At 37.5% G+C, this 27,251-nt stretch overlaps 1 protein-coding gene and 1 long non-coding RNA gene across 2 annotated transcripts in view; one reads left to right on the top strand and one right to left on the bottom strand.

The window, feature by feature from the left end:
- Positions 1-1,923, bottom strand: part of LOC117429668 (Krueppel-like factor 13) — a 33,999-nt gene extending 32,076 nt beyond the window's left edge. The window contains exon 1 of the mRNA XM_058998605.1: positions 1,022-1,923. Within this exon, the coding sequence (XP_058854588.1) occupies positions 1,022-1,535 (514 nt within the window). The 5' untranslated portion in view covers positions 1,536-1,923. The remainder of the gene's footprint in view (positions 1-1,021) is intronic.
- LOC131700568 (uncharacterized) lies at positions 1,491-26,891 on the top strand. Its single transcript, XR_009308422.1, has 3 exons — positions 1,491-1,623; positions 23,451-23,530; positions 24,692-26,891. It is a non-coding gene; the product is annotated as an uncharacterized LOC131700568 (long non-coding RNA).
- Positions 26,892-27,251: the final 360 nt, after the last annotated feature.

Genomic DNA, 27,251 nt, shown 5'->3' with positions numbered 1-27,251 from the left:
CCCCTTTTAACATTATTTAATCTATATAATACGCCAAACAATCAAAAAGACAGTAACACTTTGTGTATATATATATATATATATATATATATATATATATATATATATATATATATATATATATATATATATGTACGAATAATTAAATAATTACGTTGTGCCATTTAAACCGATGTCCTATTTTGTGAACTTTCTGTTTAGTGCTTTTTAAGCCGGCTATTTATTTATTTATTTATTTATTTATTTATTTTATTCATGAGACTGTTGAGGTTACGCTGATGAATACTTTATGACTGGTTACATCACACGTAGCAATTTACATGTAGCACGTAACATTTTTTTTTGTCTTTTGTATTATGGGTAGCTAGCCATTTGGAAGTGCATGAGCTTAAAAAAAAAAAAGTACCGGTAATGGTTTTTACATTTAAAAGTATACTTGTTGTATTGCAGCCAATGCTGTACATTATTATTTGGGTTCATACGACTAGATAATTCACTTTCTTAAACTATTTTAACAACGACGACGGTTTAATTGGGAAAAGATAAAATATGAACTAGACCTAATCATGTAATGTGGGCGTTCTGTCGCCGGCTGGTCTGAGCTGAAAAGACAGCAAACTTAGCTTTCGTTTAAAGTACTATGATACAGCTCTAAGCTACAGGACATTCACTAGACTAATTTAAGTAGTGCAGTTAATTTAAGTACAATTAAATTAGTACATGTAAACAATATCGGTGTCTGGATATTTCACGCAATAAATAGATGGTCTTAGTTTTTATTTGTCATCTATATGCTCTTTGTTCTGCTAGGGGAAACTGAAATACTGTGAAGTGGGTGGAGTTGCTAGTCTGATTATCAAAAGCAGCAAATATGCTTTTTTTATTCTTTGTTTTTAGAATTTTCTCAGCATTGACGTTCAATGAAAAAAACATAATCTTTTACAGATTAAGAGAAGTACGTAGCAGGAAACTTGACAATGAATGTTATTCAACAAAATGTTTACTTAAAAGTGAAACTGACCTGTATGTGTCCTGAGGTGGGCTTTAAGATGGGACGATTTGCCATAAACTTTTTCACAACCTGAATAGTGGCATTTGTGCTTTTTCTGGGGAGATTCGTGCTCAATTCGGCTTCTCCCACGCTTGTTTCTTTGTTTGGGACCGGGGTCGGTGTAGATGGTAGGTGTGGCAGTGTTTCCATCACGTTTGCCGGGCAAGGAGCCACTTTGAAACCCGGCATCTTCTCTGGGCGTGGTTTGTGGGATGTTTTCTTCTTTTATTTTTGCCTGATCTGCATGATTGCTGGGGGTCTGCTGGTTTAGGTCAGCCAAAATTCTGGCCACCACAAAGAGAGACGAGTTATCTTTCAGCAGTGGGTCTTTATTTGCTTCATTAGTATCCTCTCCGTTTCTCGGGGCTGACAATGCTTCTGGTTTGATATCTATATTCCCTTTTGGACCATGGACAATCGCACGGCTGGACATTGATACAAGGCACTCTGCTGCAAAATGGTCCACACGGGCTGCTGTTGCCATTTCGTTAACGAATACCCTTTTTATGGCATGCAGATTCAAAATGCGTCTGTTGTCTGTGGATCCCTTTGTGTGACGCTGTGTTATGGAGGTAGGTTTCTCATAAAACAAAAAACAAAAAACAATTTATGATCAATCCCAAACTGGAAACAAAATAAAGGTATCCTGTTGGGGAAACGGTTAAAGGAAAAAAAAGAGCCTGTTTCATCTGATGAGACGGTCCCAGTTTGTTTGTAATTTTGTCAGTCAAAGAATATTTAGAAAGTTAAATGAATTTAAAATTAAAACTCCCATCCTTTCTTCTACCTTCTTTCTTGCATGGTGACAGTATTATAAGGTTCTGCAGTCTAGTTAGTGCCGTTTCTATCCACGTTGGGGGCGTGGCGCTTCAGAACATATGGCAGAGGCGTCATAGACACAGGCTACATTTTCATTGGCGAAGTTCATATCCAAAAGGGTGTAGTTTTAACTTGCAATGCAAAAAAGTTGGATTTTGTTAGACAATAGTTTTAACGTGTTGGTGAACATTTGATAAAGGCTTACAATTTCTTAGTAAAAAAAACGATTTTGCTAAATGATTTGACCAGTGCTTCTTTGAAATAGCATTATGCAGATGTTTTGTTTTTCTTTTTTGCAGTATAGGCGCATGCTTATTGTGATGCAGGTGATGTGTCACGTTGTATAAATATATCGTACCAGTCTCGGTATAGCTTAGGGCACACAAAGTCTGACATGCAGAATAAATACACCCGTGTTTATATACAAGTCATTTGTTGCTGTTTGTGTTCCGGTTTAAGTTTTAAAAATAGCTTAAATGTGGTTGTAACTCTGAAAGAACACACTTGCAGTAAGTTTTACAAGTGGCACAATTCGGCCTGCGTGGTTTCTAAGAACTTCCCACTGTTGGTTTTTGCATTTTGAGAGCAACATTTAAATATAGGCAATAAAAGGGAAGAAAGTCGTGTATTTTTTAAAGTTTGTGGCCGTTTTATAAATATTACAAGTGGGTACATTGGTAAAATCACACACTACAGGGCCCGCAAACATGTTCAGTTTGACATTAAAGCTTGTATTTTATATATGTGTACCATCAGCAGACCATTTGACTGTCCAGTTTGTCTATCTCATAGGTGTCATATGCATCATACACATGGGAGGGGTCATATACAAAAACCACTCATTATCATATAATAGACGTATCCCTCCAACTCAACACCACACAGCCATCATGACAGTAAAATAGACATAACGAAGCGTTCTTACCTTTGTATAAGTTAGTGATCAGCAGATGTGTCAGCCGCACGAAGAGCACAGCGTGTGGTTTTCACTAACTCTACTGTGCAGAATGAATAATTTTTTTCTATGGGTAAATATCAGGACTTTCTTACTATGCATTGGGACCCGGGACATTTGCTAGGAAATCAGGACTGTCCCGACCATATAGGGACTGTTGGCATGTATGCAGTCATTGTTAAACGCTTCATGCCTATCAAACTCTTAAAGAACATTTTTAGTTTTCAATTAAAAACAACTTAAAAATAAGGTCAGTGGTCGAATTGAATGTTACTGCATGTTATAAAGGATGTCAGGTTATTAGAGTAATCACTGCTAAATCATGTATTAAGATCATCTATTTTTATACTGCACATAAACTTACAACTCTGTAACAGACAAGCTGTTACTATAAGCACTGCAGGCTCCCAGGCACGTTCTGTATATGATGTAAAGAAATACTATAGCTTTAAGGCATTAGCACTCACAATGCTTTGAGTTAAGTTTTATTTGGCTGCTGCCAACTGGCCTTGTGCCAGTTAGCCATGTGCTCACTGAGCTCTCAGCATCTCTTCTGTCCAGCTGAGCCCAGTGAAGAAAAGTGAATGTGAATACCGATATATATAAAATGACAATGCTGCCATTGTCATTACAGTGACAACAATTTCATGGTACAGGTTCTTGAAAGAATCATTAGTGGTGCTCGCTCCAGTGTAATTTGAAGTCCATCTCAAATGAGTACCATACTAAATACACAGTAGTTCACTAGACACAAAAAAAAAAGGTTGCACAAAACATTTTCGCACAAACACCCTCAAATTTCAAATACAGAATTTTATATGTCCAAAACTATGAACCTTTAAAGCACCAATGCTAATCTTGCTTTGGGTTGAAATGGCTTTTTAATAGTATAGTTTACGATTCAACGTATTCAATTCTAAATGCGAAGTTAAGATTCCATACACTAAAAAAAAAAGTTTTCTTCCTTCTAACAACAAAAAGGAACTTTGTACTGCTGACAAACTGCATCTCTATACAACAAAGAAAACCGTTTTGTAGACATTAACCTTTCTGTAGCCTGCGCGTGTGCAGGTGAAACAGGTGTTGCCTGGGTGTGTTAACAGAAGTTCCCGGTGTTCAACTCTAATGACACGCTAGACCAGTGGTTCCCAACCCTGGTCCTGAGGACCCCCTGTGTCTTCTGATTTTCATTCCAACTGAACTCTCAATTACTTAACTAGACCCTTAATTGAACTAATCATTTGCTTAATTCGACCTTTTTACCTGTTTTCAGCTCTTAAACAGTTTCAGATTTCAAGTTAGCTATAACATTTTATAAGTAACATAAACTCTGCAACTTTTTAGGAGCTGAAAACAATTTACAAGGTCTAATTAAGCAAATTGTCAGTTCAATTAAGGTTCTAGTTAAGTAATTGAGAGCTCAGTTGGAATGAAACCAGAAGACACAGGGGGTCTCCAGGACCAGGGTTGGGAACCACTGCTCTAGGCCAGTGTTTCCCAACCCTGTTCCTGGCGGCACACCGTGTCTGCTGGTTGTCGTTCCAACACAATTGAGCTAATAAAGTGATTAACTGGACATTTTCCTGTTATTTTCAAGCTCTTCGTTTGTTGATACGGTTCAATTAAGCAATTGAGCGCTGCGTTGGAATGGAAACCAGCAGACACAATGTGCCACCAGGAACAGGTTTGGGAAACACTGTTCTAGGCAACAGTTGTCAAACTTGGTATTTCCAGTCCTGGTCTTTGTTCCAACCCTGTTTTAAGTTGTTTAATTGAAACAATTTAACCTCTATCCAGGTCCTGGAGTAGTTCATTATATCATGTTACCTGTTAAACCTGGAGTGGAATCGCCTTCCTGGACCAGGATTGGACACCCCTACTCTAGGGATTTGAATTGGATAGTATAGGAAATGTATATTATTCATGCCTTTAGCACATCTTCAGTAAACCCCTCACAATCAATTTATTTACACAACCAATTAAAAACAAATGTATACACATAAAGAAACTTGCATATGTGAACTTATTTTCTCCAAAGCAGCACCTGCTAATGAACTGATAGTTTGTACAACTTTTTTTTCCCTCATGTACTACAGTATGTAGCACACTTTCATATTTCATCATCAGTGTTTTAACTGACAGGGTACTGATACAGCTTTCGGCACACCCTTTGGACTCGTGTGTGGTTAATCATGCTTCAACACAGAAAAAAATGTATTTCTTACAATGTCGTCCAGAAGAAAGTTTCTGTTTCACACGCTTAGTGCCAGTAACAGTAACACTACATTTAAATGTCACATGAGAAGATAGGTCAAACTAATATCATCAACCTACCTGGGAAGTATTGAATATTGTGACCGTTTGTTGTGACATAAATTGTACATCAGTGCAGAAACTATGGTCCTAAAATATGAAGCCTGCTTTGCAATTAAAAAAAAACTCAACAAAACAACTAAGAAGTGAGTCATTTATTTTGTTTGAATGGTAAGCCAACACAGTATAAACTGGTAACCAAAATCGTATCGAATTCGGTCAGATAACTCGCTTCCTTTTGTGACTCGTTTATTTCCGATAAATAAGCATATAAAAAAAACAACATTTTATTATGAATCACGTATGAGAAAACAACCAATCACAGTTAAAGTGGTTGTAGCTACAAAATAATTCCACAATCTTACGGTTTCAAATGTGCAGTTTTGAAAGAAACACAGTAGAGCAAGCATGTATTGTAATATTGTGTACTATGTATATGCTTGTTCACTACTGTTAAGTAACCTATTGATATGCATATTAATAAACAATATTTGCTAATTGATTTGTCCTCTGATTGAACTGTAGTGTTCATGACACCCTTTCAGTACTGAAATCACTTGTTATCAGCAGTATAACCACACTTATATAACTATTACTAAATAATGTCAAAAACCGTTTGTGGCACACCCTCAAACCACTAATCTATAACAATGACACAGTCTTCATATTGTTTTTATTGATTGATTTATTTATGTATTTATTTATTTATTTGTATTACATAACGTCTGCTTTTTTTTAGACTCTGATTATTTATTCAGGACATGACTCATACACTTTACCCTTAGCTATGTACAAAAAACAATCAAGCTGTTTGATTGAGCATTGGTATGCAGAAAAGTGATGAAATATGCAGGACTCAACCTAGAAATGCACCCATTTTCATTTCTGTACAGTGCATGACATGGGAATTAAAAGTGTATGCTGCACCTATAGCAGTTTTTGCTATTGCTCCTTCATGACTTAATTATATTACGTTATATTATTATTATTTTTTTTAATTAATTGAGGCCACTTTGCAACAAAGGTCACAAACTCTAGTAAACACAGAGAAACTGTGCTTTACAGTCACAGCTTTAGATGAGTTTTTATAGCAGAATGCTAATTTGCGTAGGACCTTTCCCCTGCCAGTACTCAATTATAATGCATCAGATCCTCAACCCAGTTTTAGAAGAAGGATGAACAATGCTGTACTCAGTTTATTTATTTATTTAACCAGATAATTTCCATTGAGACTGAAGTACCCTTTCCAAGAGCACCACGAACTGACAGCATATAACAGAAACCAGTGTTCTATGAAATGAATCTAAAAAAAAAAAAGACTTGCAATACACTAACAATTTAGTGAATACATTGGTGTAATGTATGTACAGTTTCATCAGTTTTGGGAGAGTTTTGTTTCCACTTGTTCAAATATTTCAAAACCTTTATACTAACTGCACTGCTGTGAACCGAATTCTATCTGGACTGCCATTTAGACATTGTGCAATTACATTGCTAAAACAGTACTCTCCATTTATAATACATTTATCTCACTTCACAGACCCCAATTAGCACTAACCATGGACTACCTAATGTTACCTTAGGCCCAAGATTGGTGCTATTTTTTTTGAGAATGTTCTCAAAAAAAACAAAAAAAAAAAAACAAAACTGTACATAAATAATGTACTGAATGGTTTTAGAGGCAGATATCTCTGTTAAGTTCGGTTTCAATGTTTAGTGAATGGCTACATTTTAGTAGTAGTAAACTATACTGAAACGTCTACATGTATTAACTTGACATCTCAAGATATAGCCTTCATTAGCCCAATCAGAAGCCACAAAGTGTGTCACTATAACGTAGAAACCCTTGAGAACTTGTGCTAAGGAATGTCCAGAAGTTTAATCACTTGTGGTCTGAAAACGTAAGGACAGGCCCTCTCCACTACATCTCTTTTGCCAGGAAAATATCTTCCCTACACTGTGGATAATAAATAACCTCTATATAAGACACTTACGAGGTGTTAATGTGTGAGGATCTATGTGTCCCTATTTCAGTTTGTTTGTGTTAGGACTGTTTCCCATTAAGGTACAAGCTGACAGAACCAAACAGCTGGGAATGCAGCCCTCTCAAGGACAGGCTGGAGAGAGGACAGGGAGTGAGAGTGCACCGCTCAGTCTTCACTTCCAAACATTACCCTTTCACTTGAAATGCAACCTTGTTTAATTTAAGATAAAGAGAGTTTTGGTGGTTAAAATAGTAGCTTTAATGAGAACTAAGTTGCCTGAGGGACGGGATAAAGCCTAAGACTCTACCTTCATAACATAACAATATACTGCAATACCAGGTTTTACAGTCAAGCCTTATTTAGCTCACAGTAAAATGTGGAATGGTACAAACTTCTATCCAAGTCTTTTTGCCAATTCTGCTGGCAACAAACATGAATACAAAAGCCTGCTTCTCACATGAAAATACAGTGCCTTGCGAAAGTATTCGGCCCCCTTGAACTTTGCGACCTTTTGCCACATTTCAGGCTTCAAACATAAAGATATGAAACTGTAATTTTTTGTGAAGAATCAACAACAAGTGGGACACAATCATGAAGTGGAACGAAATTTATTGGATATTTCAAACTTTTTTAACAAATAAAAAACTGAAAAATTGGGCGTGCAAAATTATTCAGCCCCCTTAAGTTAATACTTTGTAGCGCCACCTTTTGCTGCGATTACAGCTGTAAGTCGCTTGGGGTATGTCTATCAGTTTTGCACATCGAGAGACTGAAATTTTTGCCCATTCCTCCTTGCAAAACAGCTCGAGCTCAGTGAGGTTGGATGGAGAGCATTTGTGAAAAGCAGTTTTCAGTTCTTTCCACAGATTCTCGATTGGATTCAGGTCTGGACTTTGACTTGGCCATTCTAACACCTGGATATGTTTATTTGTGAACCATTCCATTGTAGATTTTGCTTTATGTTTTGGATCATTGTCTTGTTGGAAGACAAATCTCCGTCCCAGTCTCAGGTCTTTTGCAGACTCCATCAGGTTTTCTTCCAGAATGGTCCTGTATTTGGCTCCATCCATCTTCCCATCAATTTTAACCATCTTCCCTGTCCCTGCTGAAGAAAAGCAGGCCCAAACCATGATGCTGCCACCACCATGTTTGACAGTGGGGATGGTGTGTTCAGGGTGATGAGCTGTGTTGCTTTTACGCCAAACATAACGTTTTGCATTGTTGCCAAAAAGTTCGATTTTGGTTTCATCTGACCAGAGCACCTTCTTCCACATGTTTGGTGTGTCTCCCAGGTGGCTTGTGGCAAACTGTAAACAACACTTTTTATGGAAATCTTTAAGAAATGGCTTTCTTCTTGCCACTCTTCCATAAAGGCCAGATTTGTGCAGTATACGACTGATTGTTGTCCTATGGACAGAGTCTCCCACCTCAGCTGTAGATCTCTGCAGTTCATCCAGAGTGATCATGGGCCTCTTGGCTGCATCTCTGATCAGTCTTCTCCTTGTATGAGCTGAAAGTTTAGAGGGACGGCCAGGTCTTGGTAGATTTGCAGTGGTCTGATACTCCTTCCATTTCAATATTATCGCTTGCACAGTGCTCCTTGGGATGTTTAAAGCTTGGGAAATCTTTTTGTATCCAAATCCGGCTTTAAACTTCTCCACAACAGTATCTCGGACCTGCCTGGTGTGTTCCTTGTTCTTCATGATGCTCTCTGCGCTTTAAACGGACCTCTGAGACTATCACAGTGCAGGTGCATTTATACGGAGACTTGATTACACACAGGTGGATTCTATTTATCATCATTAGTCATTTAGGTCAACATTGGATCATTCAGAGATCCTCACTGAACTTCTGGAGAGAGTTTGCTGCACTGAAAGTAAAGGGGCTGAATAATTTTGCACGCCCAATTTTTCAGTTTTTTATTTGTTAAAAAAGTTTGAAATATCCAATAAATTTCGTTCCACTTCATGATTGTGTCCCACTTGTTGTTGATTCTTCACAAAAAATTACAGTTTCATATCTTTATGTTTGAAGCCTGAAATGTGGCAAAAGGTCGCAAAGTTCAAGGGGGCCGAATACTTTCGCAAGGCACTGTATGTTTTATTTTCAGTTGATATAAACCATTAATTCAGGAGGTACATACAGGCTGAAATTAGTATTAAACAAAGAAAATTACAATTATGAGAATGAGATTCTTAAGGCTGGAATGGAAATGCAGTTATTAATAATGCACTATAAAGCACTATACTGAAAATGTCTTCAAGTCATATTTCTTTTGAGGATGCATCTTCATGGTGATAAGCACATGTAGAGTAACATGCAGATACACACTCTTCAATTGTGTTAATCTCTGTTCTCAGAATTATTAAAACAAAAAGGCCACCTGCCTCAGAAGCAGTTGTTATTCAACTCTTGTGGTTTAGATTTAGAATTAGGAAATGTTTCATTTCCCAGCATCACAGCTTTGCTGAACCCTTCCTGACTGCCTCTGGTGTAAAAGAAAAATGCACAGTGTGCAAATAAGTGGGTGGGGAACTACAAGTGTGAGATTAATTTACCAGCTGGGTCCTGTCAGAACTCTAGATTACTCTTGTTGTAACCACCTACCACAGGTTCAATGCAACTAAAGTGATCCACATCAATACTGCAGTACCATATCAGAACCATGTGATTGAGTTGCATTTATGGGTGATTTTACTAATCATTCTGTTTAGGGTTCTTCAAGGTCTTACAATATTATAAATCATAATGGTATCCCAAATATATTCTGTGACAACAGTTACAAACACCTGCAAAATGTAGCACACCATTTTGGGTGAATCCCTCAACGCTGGTAATTATTTTATGATGCAAATGTAATCCCTGACATGATTTTTGTTGCAATTCCAGTTCAGACAAAATGGGCAGCAGTTTTGAGCAACGCTGTGGGTGCTCAGTTGCCAGGTGTTTCTGCACCCAAGACTGCACAAATTACTGAGGTTTCATGAGAAACAGCCTCAAAAGTGTGTAATCACTGAGTAATGATCTTGTATCCCTCCTGAACAATTTCATCAACTTGCAGACTTATTAAATGACTGTAATCATGGCTGTCCATTCCTTAGGCCTTTTGACAGTGCATATTTTGTATATACCCATCCAAATGATGACACTATAACTACACCCTTGCTAATATGTATTTTTAAAAGAAATATTAGTTTGGTGTAATATTTCATCATAGTTAGAATTCACAAGCGTTTCTGTGTGGCAGAGATATGAAGTTGCACAGTAGGGATGGAGATTTAGCAGCTAACCAGAATGAACAAAGATTGAGTTTAAATGGATATTTCTCATGTTGCTTTCCTGGAAATCATTATTCAAGATTTACATGAATTGGAACCGCAATGAATTTAGCTGCAACTTTTATACTAGTTCAAGTCCAAGGGTGGTCTACTTGGGCTGCAATTTTTAAAACGCTGACTTTTTTTTTTCAAAAATAAAAAGGCCAATTTTACAATTTCTCTATAGATTGCCATTTATAGCTTTAACAAAATGTAGGTCACCTTGACAACAACAAAAAGTTGAGATTTGGCAATTCAGGAGGCTACAGGAGTGTTCAGCAAGTGTTCTTTAAGCAAGTCTGTTTGGGTCCATGAAATGGAACATTACTGCCTTGGCAAGACCCATTCTTAGAAAGAAATTAACTGTTACAGACAAATAATAGGACTGCCATAAACCTTGACCTTCTCTATCACTCGATTTCAACACAACTGCAAAACCACCAAACCCCAACCTGCAACAGCAGTTTGGAAAAACAAAATGGTAATTATTATTATTATTTATTTCTTAGTAGACGCCCTTATCCAAGGCGACTTACAATTGGGTCCCTTAGGAGACATTCTGGTATTTTAGCATACTCGGGTGTGTCCAAGACGTTACACCAGCAAGGCAAGGTAAAACCTGTCAATAGTGATGACCCCAGTGTTCTATTTTTAAGTGAATGTCATCTTTAAACAACATCTTGAATACACACCACCCACTCAATATATCGCAGTGTCGGGGTCCACAATCCGCTATATATCGAGGGCCGCGATATAGCGAGAGACCCATAGAGAAACAAATAGGCTAATAACAATACTGTACAACCACTCCCTCGTTTTATCGTGGACATCAGGGTCCAATATAAGTCCTTAAAAATAGTTTCCAGCTAAATAAGTGAAATACCACATACAGAACAGCAATGTTATAATGTTCCTTAGTGCCACTGCTCTTAGCTAGCTGTTACATATAGACTGGCCCAGTTGCTCCTACCAAGTATACAAAATAGATCATGTGACTCTGCAGGATGAGCACTGGTGCTGTGTAAGAAGTGGAGGTTGCACAACCTCCATATGTCTACAATTCAACTTGTTTATAACAGCTTCCAAACTCATGAATTAGTAATGTCATCATAATCCTGCCATGCATTTCACTTTTTTAATTTGAAATGAGAGCCAGACATTTTGGAAGCAGTGTATGGATATGTGTAATAGGAAGTTCCTCTTACTTATAAAGAACTCTATAACCCTAGAAACAGTAGGCGCCTCGTGTCAACTTTAGATGGAGGAACGTTTGCCTCGGGCTGTCACTCTGTCATTAATCATTTTTAAACAAATATGCTGTTTTCCTTATCAAACTGGAGGCACCCAGTCCAACACGTTGAAGAGAAAACATTCATAAAGGCACTGCGTTGATGCTGGACAAAAAAACATGACATGACTGTACTTTGACGGTGGGATTGCAACTCGAATGCTGACTTTAAAAAAATAAATCAAACTCCATCATGATTGTATAGAATTAGGTCAACTGCTATTTGTTAAGATTTTTAATAAATAGCCACTGTTTCTTATAGATAAAAGGCATGAACAACTAGTAAAATACCCCTTTTGTGCTACCTGGCCCCCCTAAACCTGCTTTCCATTCTGTTCAAATATGCAAATGAGGAGTTTTTTTTTTTTGGTGCTAACTTCAGATATCTCTGACATCTGTGAGGTGTGGCAGTCTTTCAAACATAAATAACCGCTTGTAATATCATGTGCATTTGGCATTAAAGGTGCCTTTTAAGTTACATAGGATCTCCTAGGCTACTTTGATGGACAGGTTAATAATCTCGAGATTACTCCTGGACAAATTACTAGTTATTTTTGTTATTGGGGAGCTTAAAAAGGTTTATGATGAGGGACAATGTTATGCTACAGGAATAGGCCATTTAAAAGTCTATCAATAACTCCCAATCCCAACCTGAAGGTATAAATAGATATGCTACAATGAATCAATAATTATATTTAGAGTCTCATGCCTCACATATATATTATACTACATGTTTTCCGTTGTATTTGAGGGCTTTTGTGAAGAGTCTAAAAAAATAAACTCATTTTGTAATTGAAAACATAGTGTAGCCACCAATATTTCAGGGGATTTGTTTTACCACTTTGGAGGCTTTTGTTCTCCTAAATCAAATATAATTAAAGGTCACATATACAAAGAATAACATCGCCTCCCACTCGCACTCGACTTTCTTCTTGTACTTGCAGTGATAAAGCTTACTGAAAAACACAACAGCATTTTTAGGGTCCTTTGTCTGAATATTTTTTTCTTCCTGCAAAATCAGGGTATACCAAACGAATACAGTTAAACATGTCACTTTGTGAATTACTGTCAAAATACAGTTGTTTAAAGATGTTTTACATACAGTCTAACCTTGGCAAATTCAAAGTACAAAAACATTTGCTTCAGATATACAGGTTGTGTTATCCTTGATATGGAAAACATTTCATTTAAAGTGACTGTCTTAGGTACTAGGTGCTTCATTGAGATCCACAGGTTCCCTTGCAGTATCCCATTAGATGTAATTGGGGAAAAAAATGTTTCAAATACATTTCCATAAACAGGGGCGGTATGTTTTACCTTTTAAATGTCAGGAATGATCTGGCTATATGCAAAGATGATTTTGTTTTTGGAGCTTAAAACAAATGTAGCACACCATTTATGTAAAACATACTCACTGAAAGTCTGTCACACAGAAATCACAACTCCATCTGTCTGCAAAGTCAAATAGACAAAACCTATTATTCTGTAACTCAATGCGAGAAACAACCAGTTCATCAACATGTAATAGAAACAAGCTCTTCCAAGGGGTTTAATGTAAATGAAAGTGCAGTGGTGGTGTTGGCTACAGTTTGCATAAGAGGAAAGGACCTTTGTTTGAACCATACACACCGCCCTCATGCGCTTGACCTAAAAACCATGAACAGGTGACAAAAAATGCCCTATCTCTGGAATTAGATTCCAAGTCACTGTAGTTGAACCTTATAATTTGGTTCAGTTCTATAGGCTAATTTGAATAGGTTTGATTTGAATCTTCATCCCTGCTATAGGCCCTATCTGCTATTAGCTGCTGTGTTGCTGCTACTATTTCATGTATTATGCTACTATCATGTATTATGCACTTTCCACTGTATTTAATGGATTATGCTTTTTTTTTTTTTTTTTTTTTTTTACTGTTTAGCCTGTATTTATGCATTTCTCTGTATTTAGTATTATGGATTTTCTTGTTATTACTGCATCTTGTAAAGCGCTTTGTGATGGTGGTCCACTATGAAAGGCACTATATAAAATAAAGACTGATTGACTGATCCCACTCAGAGGTGCAACTTAATTACCTGCAGATTTAAACAGCTGCAGCTATTTATATTTTTTATAACATATCACGACTATACATGCTATTAATCTTTGCACGTGTTTTATTTCACTTATAATAACAAGTACATTGAGTTATGAGCGGGTCTCACGTGAGAGGACTTGCACAAAGACCCATACGCGACTAGCTGTTTATCAAATACTCAGAAGTTGAGGATCAGCAGCTTAGGGGCCCAGCAGCTTCGGCAGAACGCGAATACATTCCAACATGTTTTGATCTGAGAAGTAAGGTCAATGAGTTCGTTAAGAAGAGACGCTAGATGGTGTGGGGGAGCGGTTCACATTTTGTCAGTGTGCTGAAAAGAACGTGTGTTTTGTCGGGACTGAAAAACGAAACCTCAAAACATAACTCTTTTTTTTGTAAATCGTCTACTATTAAAATATGTATTTAATATATATATATATATATATATAAACACTTTAACTCAGCTTCTTTGCTGCAGTGGCAATGAGAAAGAGAAGAAACAAACAAAATATTATGGTATTGTTTTCTCGTGACGTGACCCTGCTGCCGGGTACATCCCGTCCCTGTGATATTAATAGCACTGCTTGCGTCACCAGCTGTGCAAGACTGCTCTGCTAGACACGCGATGTGGAACCACAATACAGAGCAAGCAGACTTTCACACAGCACGCAGAGACGCCAAGCACAGCCAGCAGATACATCGTTTGCACCTTGCATTCACCAAACTGTTGTACACATAAAGAAGGCACCCACCCGCACTAAACCTGAACATTAAACGTTTTAAGGTTCAAGCAACGAATGTGCCTTTTTTTAGTTCAGAGAAAAAAAGAGAAGTTGCGGATTCTGAAATCAAAATGTGCCCTGGGAATACATTACAAAAGATAAAAACTAGGCGTGGTTGCATGTTCTTTCTGTTTGACATTGAAGTTGTTGGCAGCACAAATAATTTACATTTGTTTTAGAAAGCAACAACGAATTGTGAAACCCCAAAACAGGTGACACTGCTCTTGAAAAGTACAGCATTTAACTATTTATTAATGTATTTAAAACAGTAGTGTATCACGAGAAATAACAGTAATATTATTCATGCTGAAAAACAGATCTGATAGATAATTCTCACAGAGCTAAGACCTGTGCAAAATCAAAAAGTAAGCAATACTGTAATATACAGTAGACAAGTTGTATCGCTGAAAACAAAATATAGTAAGCAACTAAAAGACCAAATAACCACATAGAAGGTTGCACTGTATTCTTGTCAGCAACATTTTGCCATTATTGTAAGGAACCCGGACTCTGCTGACGAGCACATTTACTGATACCGGTCCTTGTTTTGAAAAACAGCAGGTTTTCTAAAGCATTCTGCATCACAGGTCTGGAGGCCTGCAAAAACACCGGGGGAGTTTCTGGCTTGGGAGAGCAAGCAGACTGCTTATTACACTGGAGCAAATGATAGAGCAAGACCTTAATGCATGTCAAAGAGAAAGCAAGTTCTACCACCAATGCTGTCAGATAAAGAACTGACACTTCTGCAGTAGTTACATGGTGTTCCAACAGATTTATGAACATCTAAAGAAGTGAAACTGGATCAGCAACCCCTACTTATTGAGACCCCCCCTTGCTCTCCAATAAAGCCACTATGATTTAAACCAGAGCCAGTTTCTGCTCTAATTAGTCAACATAACCAGTAGCTGCTTGCAATATCAATGAAACTCATTGCAGAACTGCTGTATGTTTGTACATGCCATTACACAACCAAGAAAAATAATCATGCTCTGTATTACATGATTCTCCCCCTTGTCGCATTCTTGTGCTGGTCGTCAATACTCTGACTGTAAGATATGGAACGGGTTAGGGTTATCATGTCAGATTGTTAGATCTGAATAGCAAGCTGTTTTAAAAATATTTATTTAAGAGCAATTCTCATTTAGCCCTGCATTTGAAGCTGTCAGGTTTGTATGCACAGTGTCTAGCATGGCTTTTGGGCAATGTGACAGAGTGCTAGTGTAACAGGGTGCAGTGTGAATCGGCGAGACCACCACAAGCAAGCATCTCAACCACTATGCAAAAGAGGCTCGCCTGCAGTTGTAATTCTAGAGGTTTTTAACCTCATGTCAACGGCAGGGGGTCAGAATCTGTAACAGCATCACACAGCACTGCCCGTTACACTAGCTGTGTCATACCATGGACGTTGCTTCTCTCGGTCATGGCAGTGGGTTTTTTGGTTGTTCCTAGGGGTGGGGAAGTGAGAATGTACAGAAGCTTTGCCTATGTGCTGATCGGTCAAGCATTGTGTTTATGGCTCTTCTCCTTAGAAACTGCTCATGCACAAAAACAAAAATAAAAAACTGTTTCCAGTTAAGTAAAACAACAAGAAGCAGTGCAAACTGGTTTTGCAAGCTGCTTTGTATGTGATTTTAAATTTTTATGGTGTGGGAAGGCTTACTGTTTTTTTTTTAGAAGGCAATGGTGTTCACTGCATATCCCATAGTTAGGTTTTCTGCACAAATGTAGTGTTACTGTAGCTGTCAGAATACAAGATTTTTCTCCCAGAAATCTCTATAGGCAAATAGTGGAAAACTGTTTCCTAGAGAGTTGGAAAAATGTTCAACCCCAAAACCATTTCCATTATATCATGAAAACTACAGTCAATATTTAAATAAGCCTTTGATGTCACAGGGCAATAGCGTTTTTGATTATTGACTATTGAGTGACATCATCAATGACATCAGTGTTAATATGGCATTGTTTTAGCCAATAAGGTTGCAAGTTTTGATCAAAGGGTTTAATAATATAATTTGTACTAATCTTTGTTTCCTCCCTTATAAATGTGTACCATGATATTATTGCATTTCTCCCGTGCTTTTCCATTAGTATACTATGCATTTACAATAGTTTATCACATTTTGCCATTTTTAAATGCTTTATCATACTTCCCTGGGCTTTGCAATGCTTACCTATGCTTTACTGTGCTTCCATTAGGCTTTCTCACACTTTGCTTTTACTATGGAAATATTTTATAAGGGCTTGGGTAACCAAGATTAGTGCTAATCAGGATCAACCCTCATCCTCACACTGTTGTAACTCTCTAAATCAGAATATCAAGGTAAAATCCACTTCCCCTTTATTGAGGGAGGTTTTTTGTTTTGCTTAACACACAGTTCAATCCAATAGTCAAATGTTGTAACTGCAGTTTCTTTAAATGGTGGACCCCACTGGATCTCCTATGCTGTCCAGGCATAGGAAACCCAATAAAGTATCCCAGAGTGCAACACACAGGGAAGCCGCATAATGATATCACACCCTTCAAATGTCGGCGAACAAAAGAAAATCCTTACACATACAGGAATGTCATGACATCAGCTTTCCACAGGTCCTTTTGTTGTCATGCATTCAGGAGCTTGTGTGAAACCTAATCAGTCACTGTGTGGAGGTCAGTGAATTTGAATGGGCTCCAAATTGGATAAAACCTGGTGTATAGCCCCCCGCTAATTTGAAAGTGCTCCTGTATTGTACCGTTAAGGAAGCAGCTTTCACCAAAGGGGACCAATTACCAGTGCTTGTGCATTAAGCGACAGTTGGTTAAACAGCAGAATCGTTCCAAGTGTCATATTGCGTCTCTCAGGGGGCTATACACTTCAACTGAGATGATGCATCTCAAGAGAGTCTCATGGTGAAAGGGCTGGGAATTGCATAAGAAAGCTATGTTTTAGTGTTTTCAACCTCTAAGTTTCGAAGTTAAGACCTCTGCTAATTTAAAGTATGCATGCCCAGTTTCAGTAGTCAGGAATTTTTTTTATTTAATGTTTAGAAATTTTGAAATGGTTTTCAGTGAACTCTATGGAGTTCGAGAGATTGCCCTGCCAAAAGTTTGAAAAAAAAACAAAACACATTACATTATAAAATATACATAGAGAGGATAGGTAGCAGCATTTATATTGATGTGATAGAGTTTATCAGGTGGATTGTACCCGCTGGAGATGACATCACATTTAGAACCCTCTCGTGAGCCGACGGTCTGACCTCTCATGGGGTTGGTATAGCTACAGGCAAGCAGGTGTCACACAAACAACAAGCAGGGAAGCTTAACGCTTTGCACACATTTATTGTTGGCTGATGTAAACTATACAAGAGAGAATCAATCTCAGGCTCTTTAAAAAGGAGATGCAGCTACCCCTGACAGATGCACAAATATTCTCTAGCTTTAGCTCTCTCTTACCTGCAGTATTTTCATTATATTCATGCTGAACCAGCTCACTGCACAAGCTGCTCTTACAGTCTGCCACCCCCTGACTGGCCTTTCTGAAGCCTTGTATATCCACCTGCCCAGCAGCAGGTGAACCAATGTTCCCTTTTCCTACAATATTCATTCAGAGAACCCTGCTATACCAAAACAATAAGTATACTATTTAAATTAATAATGCAACAGGGGACACAATATGTTACAATATGATCATTTATTTTCCTCTCAGTGTTGCGGGGAGTCTTGCATTTCCACAGTAGTGTGGTTTTTAATATCATTTTTCTGAAATGGTATTAAGGCATCCACAGTTTGTCTCTGCTCCACCCATGTTATCTGTCTCCTGTTATCTGAAACAGATAATACCTCGTGGTGTCTTGCGTCTCTTCTCAAATCATGTGCGTAACCAAAGTCATACAATCTGCAGCATGCAATCAGACAGAGCAATACAGAAACGGAGCAATGAACTTGAAGTGTGATAGCCAAGCCTGTAAAATCATCTTCTTACCTCGTTAGCACGCTAAGTTCATTTAGCTGTAGATTACTTGCTTTTCCATACTTCATTTTCATTTTGAAGTTATCTTGCCACCACACTATAGGTTTTCTTCCTATGCAGCAGGACCCCAGCTGTGCAGCAGAGTAAGTGTGAGGCTTAAGTTGGGTCTTACCATAATATCAGCTGTGCAGGAAGTGAGTTTATAGTGTTGTGGTAGGCTTTATCACCAGTCAGAGTGAGTATAAAGCCTGGTAAGAGATGGCTGTTACAGTCAAAAGGAATCAGGCATAAATGGTGACATTAAATGGGATAGACTTTATCAGGCAGTCACCTGCCTGCAAGAAAAATAAGCATTAAAAACAGAAAAACAACATCAATACTTGCATTCAATTAATTTGACATATAATGAAGTGCACTGAACCATTTCGTTTGCTTCATGCTTGGTAATTGCGTGTTGCAGGTAAACCCTGATCATGAATTTAAGTTGTATTCATGTATTTTTGTTATAAAGGGGAACATTCATAAATGAATCAATCCAAGTTATATAACATCCCCACAAAAAATTTAAACCTCATTATAAAACTGTTATTTGAGTTTATTTGTATTTATTTTTCCCCGTAAATGTCTGTAAAGTTACAGGAAAGAAATACCGTAAACTGGCATATTTAAGAAAGGTAAAGTAAGAAAGCAACCTGTTACACTACTCAATTTCACAGAATCTTTTTTTTTCAGTCTTGGCCACACAGTTATATGCATATTATTAATTTATTTACAGATTTACAGAGTTCTTGTATATGGCGATCTGGTCTAGTAATGGAAATGTGTGATTTGTAAACCACAAGCAACAAAGTGCTCCATAGGGTAGGCATTCACACATATGCAACAGTTAAGTCAAAAGGTTACTGAAAACCATGTTGTTTACACAGAATATTGGCAACTGGCACATTACAGTACCTACGGAAGAATTACTTAAGAACAGGATGCGGTTTGTACTTTTTTTCTTGTGGTTTCAAGGAACACACTTCATATGATGTTAAAACAAAGTACACAGAAAGGGAGATCGTGTCTAACTAACCTGCTTGATTTTTCTGAGGATGCAACATCGACAATGGATAATTGCAAAGCATATGACATGGTTTATTTAGATTTCCAGAAAGCTTTTGACAAAGTCCAGCATAAAAGATTAATTTTCAAATTGAACGCAGTAGGGATTCAAGGAAATGCATGCACATGGATTAGGGAGTGGTTAACAGGTAGAAAACAGAAAGTACTGATTAGAGGAGAAACCTCAAAATCGAGTGAGGTAACCAGTGGTGTACCACAGGGATCAGTATTATGTCCTCTGCTATTCCTAATCTACATTAATGATTTAGATTCTGGTATAGTAAGCAACCTTGTTAAATTTGCAGACGACACAAAAATAGGAGGAGTGGCAAACACTATTGCAGCAGCAAAGGTCATTCAAAATGATCTAGACAGCATTCAGAACTAGGCAGACACATGGCAAATTACATTTAATAGAGAAAAGTGTAAGGTACTGCACGCAGGCAATAAAAATGTGCATTATAGATATCATATGGGAGATACTAAAATTGAAGAAGGAATCTATGAAAAAGACCTAGGAGTTCACGTTGACTCAGAAATGTCTTCATCTAGAAGCTGCTTGATGAGATTCTGGGATCAATAAGCTACTAACAACCAAATTAGCAAGATGGGCCGAATGGCCTCCTCTCGTTTGTAAACTTTCTTATGTTCTTATGTTCCAAAAAGAACAAGAACAATATACAAACGTATAAACTGCAACAAATTAGTGCCTTTCCACCATTAATAAAAACAAGCAAACATTATTTTGACTTAAAAAATAAGACATTCTTTTTTAATTTTATGTTCTTACCTTAAAATATGTCTTGGGTTAAAGATTCATTCAAAATGTTTATTGTACCGTTAATTTGACTTCTGTTTTAAACTTCTGTAAGTTGGAAGTCGGCCATCAAGAAAGATGGCAGAGCTACTGTACACCAAGTCATCGCCCCAGAAGGGAAGCAATAGGGCAACCGTGGATTGGAGGAGAAACGGTTGCACTTGCTAACCAGGGGGTGTGACTGACCATACAAAAGGGGACATGGCTAAGCGATCTGTTCCTTTGATATGGTTGCGAGCGAACCGAAAGGAGAACCAAAAAAACGTACTGTGAGTGTTTAATGTTTTGTTTGTTTGTTGTGTCTAATTATACTTGTTTGTTCTTGTTAGATGGCTAACATGATCCGGAGCTGTCGCTTAAGGCCAGCACTAAACCCAGACAACACTTCACCACTGTGCACGAATAAACTGTATTTCACCACTTGCACGTTAGCACTCACTCTGGACTTGTGATTGTGTGTGTGTCTTGTGTGTGTTTAATACTGTGTTTATTATTTGTGGACTATAACCTGTGTTTAACATTGCTGTGTATTGCCTGAAATTATCATTTGCGGTCATAACAACCTGGATTATAAACGGTATCAAATTAAAATTGTTTGGACCGTGAACTTGCGTGTTTGTCATTACTTGAGCACTGCATCACCTCTACACCTGCGCACTGCAACCCACTTTGCCACACTGTCTTAACTGGCTTTGAACTTGCTTTGAGCTTGTCTGGAGAATTCTAACTGCCTGGCACTGAAAATATGTCCTCATTCTATTCAAACCATGTGACAATGTGACCTTTCAACTCTGCTGGCCCAACCTACTCTGCATGGAGAGAGAGGGTGAGTACTGACAGAACTCCCAAAAAAGACATTTGAAGCAGCTTTAAAAAAGAAATTCATGATATAAACTATCATAATGTGCCAGTGAGTTATATTGCAGTTTAAAAGACTCCAGTTTCCCCTGTTTCTCCTTGATTACTTATCTATTTTTCAATTCTGAGAAATCCTCTCTTGCCTGAGGCATCTGACCTGCACCACTAATATTCTGTTTGCACACAGCCAGACTTGCCTATCTCCCTGAGACTACAGGCACCATGCAAATTACAGCTCAACCCAAACACACCCACAGATACTTATGAGTAACATATTAACCCTGTTTAAAAAGAATATCCTTTACAACGGTTGAAACTGAGTCACTGAATTCCAGCTCATCTCCCTCACAATTACTCAATAGATCACTCTCAGTTCAAGAGGCATACTACTAAATACAGTGTGTTAATAGGGCTTGTGCCCAAAGCTGTCAAACTAAGGGACATTTGCTGCAGGCCTACAGACAGTATAACAGTACTGAGGTAAATGAATCTCTCACCCCTTTGTTGATAAAGGGCCAGTACTTAATCTGGTCTATTAACACAATAAGGTATCCTGAGAGATTTGTGCAGGAAACACAATGTAAAAGAAATAAAACGGAACAAAATAAGACAACAACCGATCTTTAAAATGTATTTTTGCTGCTCCGATTATGTACGCTGACAAATCTTGAATGGCTTTTTTTATACACATGTTTTCTACTTTAAAAATGGGTAAATGCGTTCCACTGTGGGTTTACAAGACTGTTAAGATGTAAGTAACTTTATATTAGAGTCTTAATTCTCACTACCCCCTTACCTTTTTCTATGATGTTTTCAATAGTTCTGAGTGGTTCTCATTGCTCAAATACTATGTTCATTTTGTTTTTTGTTTTAATAAGTCTGTGCTAAAGTGCTTTCATGACTTCAGGAGCGGCGTTTTAGATTTTTTTCTCTGCCATAGATATATGTAACACAGACGAGATCACTGTTCTATACAGTGTCTTTATAGAAGTAAGAGTCAGCACCATCTAGTGATCATTTACTTTGGATCGAGTGTCCTTTTGTATTGCTGGGAATACCTAGCTGTGCGCTAGACGGTGCTGTAATAACACTTTGGACTATATAGCCTGTGTTACATATGGATATGTCAGGCAGCTGAAACTGAGGAACAGCTCCTGAACTCCGAGTTAAACAATGTTTGAGTAAGTGCAATAAGAAGCACTCTGAATAACTGACAAAAAAAACTGAATTTTAATCATTGGAAATCATCGGGAGAGTAAAATGGGGTTATTATAATGGAAATGTAAGCCTTACTCTTCAAAGATGAGTTGTAAATTGTATTTTTTTCCATTGCAAATACTGCGACAAAGCAAACCTTCTCCAGTTTACTCAGTGTTAAAGAAAATAGACAGAGGAAGCCTATATTGAATGCTGACATGCAATTTGCTGCAAACACAAATAGATTTGGAAAAACCTGTTTTATCTGTTGTGAGATATTGTTGTTGCATGGGGGGTGTTCCCCACAGTTTACTGTACACCTTAATGTTCTTTAATTACCATCCATTACCATCTACCAGTCTTTGGATTTGTCACACAGGGGTTACCTGAGGATATTCTGAACAGTATTTTTTATCGACAAACTCCACTAACTTTAAAGGGGAATACACTGTTTTGCCAGCTCATCCGATGGTGGAATGGTTTGACTCATCCAGCGGCCTGGTTTCCTCTCTCGGCACATATATGGAACCTTTAACTGTACGGAACTATTATCTGGGATTGAGAATGAAGGAAATGTGGTGGCAATCTTGATTGGGATACAGGAATATTACCTTTACATCGTGCAGAAGTTTAGCACATCAGTTTATTGCCTTTAAGCTTATGCAAAGGGCCTCGCCATTCCATATAGATGCATATGTTTTGGGAATTCCCAGTAATACAATTTTTGGAACCATGTTGCTTGAACTATCTCTAAAATGATTCATGTTTAAATTGTACCAACCCCTAGTTTGTTTCTTTCAAATGATGCCTCGCTATTCCTTCTATCTTCAATCAATAGGAGAATCTTGCCGGCAGTTTTAACATCTGTTAAAAAGACTAGACTGCAGCCATGGTGCTCTCCAGATTTACTGTTGGTTTGTCATGCTTTTGTATTTCATAGTCTGTGTGGAACAATCAACGACCAAGCTGCATGGTGCTAATCCAAGGACAGGGCCATTGTGATCTGTGACTAGCACTGGTGTGAGTGCATTTTTTTAATTTCCTTTATTCATAATTGTATACTTTTTGTGCCCCCCGCCCCCACACACACACTTTGTGTAAAATAGAAAGCAATTTTTTGAAAAAAAAAAAACCAACAACAAATTGTTAAAAAAAAAAACTCAAACATATAATAGACCACTTGTTTGTTGCTTGCCTGTTAATTCACATATAATGATGGTATATAACTGCTTAGAGATGCTGTTTTTCTATTTGCTGTTTCAGGATATCCAGAAGGGGAACAAACCAAATGTACTCATTTTTATAGCTGTTTGGAATGCTAATGAGCTTGCTGCAGGGGCTTACACTAATAAACGTTTACTATAGTAAAGGCATAGCAAAGTGTAATAAAGCATAGTGGAAGCATAGTAAAGTATGGGTAAGCATTGCAAAGGCCAGAGGGCTGTGTAAAGCATATTAGAAAAGCAACTATGGCAAATGCATAGTATAACTATCTAAACTGGAAAATGACTGTGCCGTCTACCCCTTCTACCCCTTGCTTAACCATTTAAATATAACCTATAACTGTTACACTCCTATAGTGGAGAGTTGGAAAAGGAAGATATTCAGACAATGAACCCACATTGCAGTTGCTTTTTGGAATGATATAACCCTAAATGTTTCTGCCAAGCTGTTTTGGGACTGTTACATTATTCCTTCATCGATGTTTGTATATGACAGTTGTTTACAAAACCAATGGGCCAGGCAATGTAATTACAGAATTTATGTTTACAAATATGATTATAACACTCAATTTAAAAATAAAACACCAGCTATTTGTAGAAGAGAAAGCACTGCAACAAAGCTATAAATAATGTCTAATTGCATACATTTATTTATGGCCAGCATGTGATTTGACGCTTTTCAGTACAGTATAAAATTACAGTCACAGGATAAATATAGTTTTGATCATTTGAATAATGACTAAGCGAATATGATATAAATAAGGGACAGGCAGCTCCCACCTATTCATTAAATAACCTTATAATCCGTGGTATAAAATAACAATTACTCAATCCAATAGGTATCTGTTTTGATCTGCGGTAGAGTTTAAACACTGCCACTAATAAAAACAGCCATAAAACGTCTCTCTTTCTGCTGTATTTGTTTAAAATGTGTATTGTCTGTCTGTCTACCACACAGGTTATAGATGTATCCACTGAAAAAGGCACTAGGAACATTGTGGCTCCAGGAGAATCTACAGACAACCTGAGCACCTCTGTAGCGCTTCTGTGCATTACTGTTCAACCGTTCCTCAGGATGCTCCTAGAATGTCTTCTGTTTAAATATCACACGAATAGTTAACAAAAGCTACCCAATTCCTTTTCTCCAAAGTTAAGGCCAATATATTTCAGTTTCTTCAGATAGGTTAATCATTGAAACCTAGCCAAACTAAGTAAAAATATTCAGACTCCTTTGTGCTTAAAAATTCATTCAAATTAAAAATCAAATAAAAAAATCAAATAAAAATAATAATAACAACCAAAATCCTAATTAAAAAGTTACGGTGTGTCTGAATTCTGATTTGTATCTCCACGTGGTAGTTATGAGTAAGGATTTTTTAAATTGAAATCTGTATTGCCGATACAGTGTTTGTGCTATGATTGCCATTTAATAAGCAGTGGTCTTTTTCGTGGGTAAACCTCACGTTGATAAAATGAAAACCTATGACAGCACGACCTAAAAATGAGTATGGTTGTAAACTGTCTGGAGCCTGGAGCAAAGGCAATTACTTTATACTGAAGAGATAAGCAGTGCCATCTCAAAACAACCCTGTGACCGGTTCAATTATTTTTGTGGACGGAAGTGACTTGAAAGGGGCCATATGCTATCCAGATTAGTTAATGTGCTTTACTAATTAATATAGCTGAGGAAGATAAGAATGCATTTGATAGAGCCAAGACAACTGTCATTAACAAGGGATGCAGCAGATGTTGCTGAATTCTCCTTTGACAGGATTATAAAAGCTCTCTAGTCTGGATTTGACCTCTAAAGTGCTATGTCTTCATAACCCATTAACACACACACATCACCATTTTAAAAAGGGCTTCATACCATCTCCTTTTTCATAATACAAGAAAACATTGCTTTAAGGGTATCTCAGTAAAAAAAAAAAAGATCACCTCTCAATTAAGGCCATTCTTTTACAGTCCTGATTTTCTCCTATAAGTCCAGGTTCAAAATGAAGGCCTGTGATCAGTATTGAGACCGCCCTCAGCAGTCCTAACGTATCGTCACTGTTAAATTACCTCTTTAGACCAACATGCTGAAATTCCACTCTGACAGCTTGGTTGCAGTATAAAAAATGTTATCTTTTGACAAATGTTCAGTTGTGTACCTTCAATACATAGTAAGGCCACTTTCCTGTTAAGGCTACATTTTGTTCGCCCCTTGACTAGGTTTCACTGTATTTCATTTGTTACCTGTTCAGTAATACCCCTTGTGTTCTCCATCATACTCAACCACTTTTAAAAGCTGAATTGCTGTCCCCTCTGAAACTGAAAGTGGCTTATATTACAGTTGCACACCTTAAACCTCCCCCAGTCTTGTTGGAATGGAAGGTAAGTGTGGCTAATAAGGATATAAGCATAAATAGGATTTAAACAGCTCAGAAATTATATTTTTTGAAAATGTAGATCATGTGAAGTCCCTTTAAGACCTATTGTTTATGGAAATCTGTGTCCTGTCATGTTTTTTATCAGTATAATCATAATAAACTGTAGAGGACCTGTCTAATAGCAATACATTCTGTGTTGCCCTGAAGGTAGTCTGCAGAGGTAATACAGTGTCTACACAGTTTGATGGTTTTCCTGCCACCTGCAAAATGTATGTACAGAGAAAGAAGATAAAAAAAAGCCTATAAATGATCTTACAACAATTACAGTCAAAATACTGTGTGATTACAGTCACATTGCATGTCTTTTCCTCCTCATATGGTAAGGACTCACTGCTCACACAATCAGATAGGGGTTGCTTATGTGATTGTCCTTTGTGTCCTTTGACGGCACTGTGCGCTTAATGTGTTAAAGCTTACATTAATTTTAAATTATTCCATGGTGAATGTTTCCAACACTCACCCGCCATGTACCCGCCTGTGTGCGCTAATTCATGATAAACACAGCTTTGCTGTCTTTCTCTGAAATTACAGTATAGTACTGATTTAATTAACATTTGCCTTTTCTCCTTTCAGAAAATGTTTAGTGATGTTGTAGTGGTTTAAAGACAACAGTTGACAGTTTTTGCAATATTAATTATTTTATTTGTCTATTCCATTAAAGAGATATTCATACTTAAAAAAAAGGTTAAGTAAAAAAGTTTGCAAAATGATGGATTTAAATGGATTTAGAAGCAAGTCTAATGAAGTGAAGTTTGAAAATGAATAATAAACAGAATTTAAGGAAGCAAATCCAGTATCATCATGGGATTGTGGGTTCCTGTGTTTTTTAGCTAAACAATACTCTTTCACCACATGTGACTCAGGTTCCCAACTCACATGATTAGGGACACAAGGTTTCTGCTCAGCCGAAGGTGTGTACCTTTCCTGTCTGTGGCACTGCACTGCATGACTGTATAGCAATAACAGGTGACCAAAACAGTGAGACGTTGAGTTTAATTGTGTGATTCACTAATATGCATTTTACAACCCCCTTCCAAAAAAACAATGAATTACTGCTTGGATTAATGTACATTGGCATGCATCTTT

Source organism: Acipenser ruthenus, chromosome 24, assembly GCF_902713425.1.
Source record: "Acipenser ruthenus chromosome 24, fAciRut3.2 maternal haplotype, whole genome shotgun sequence".
In the NCBI taxonomy this organism is placed as follows: domain Eukaryota; kingdom Metazoa; phylum Chordata; class Actinopteri; order Acipenseriformes; family Acipenseridae; genus Acipenser; species Acipenser ruthenus.
Note: the sequence above shows the minus strand (reverse complement) of the source record. Positions and strands in the feature narration are given on the sequence as shown.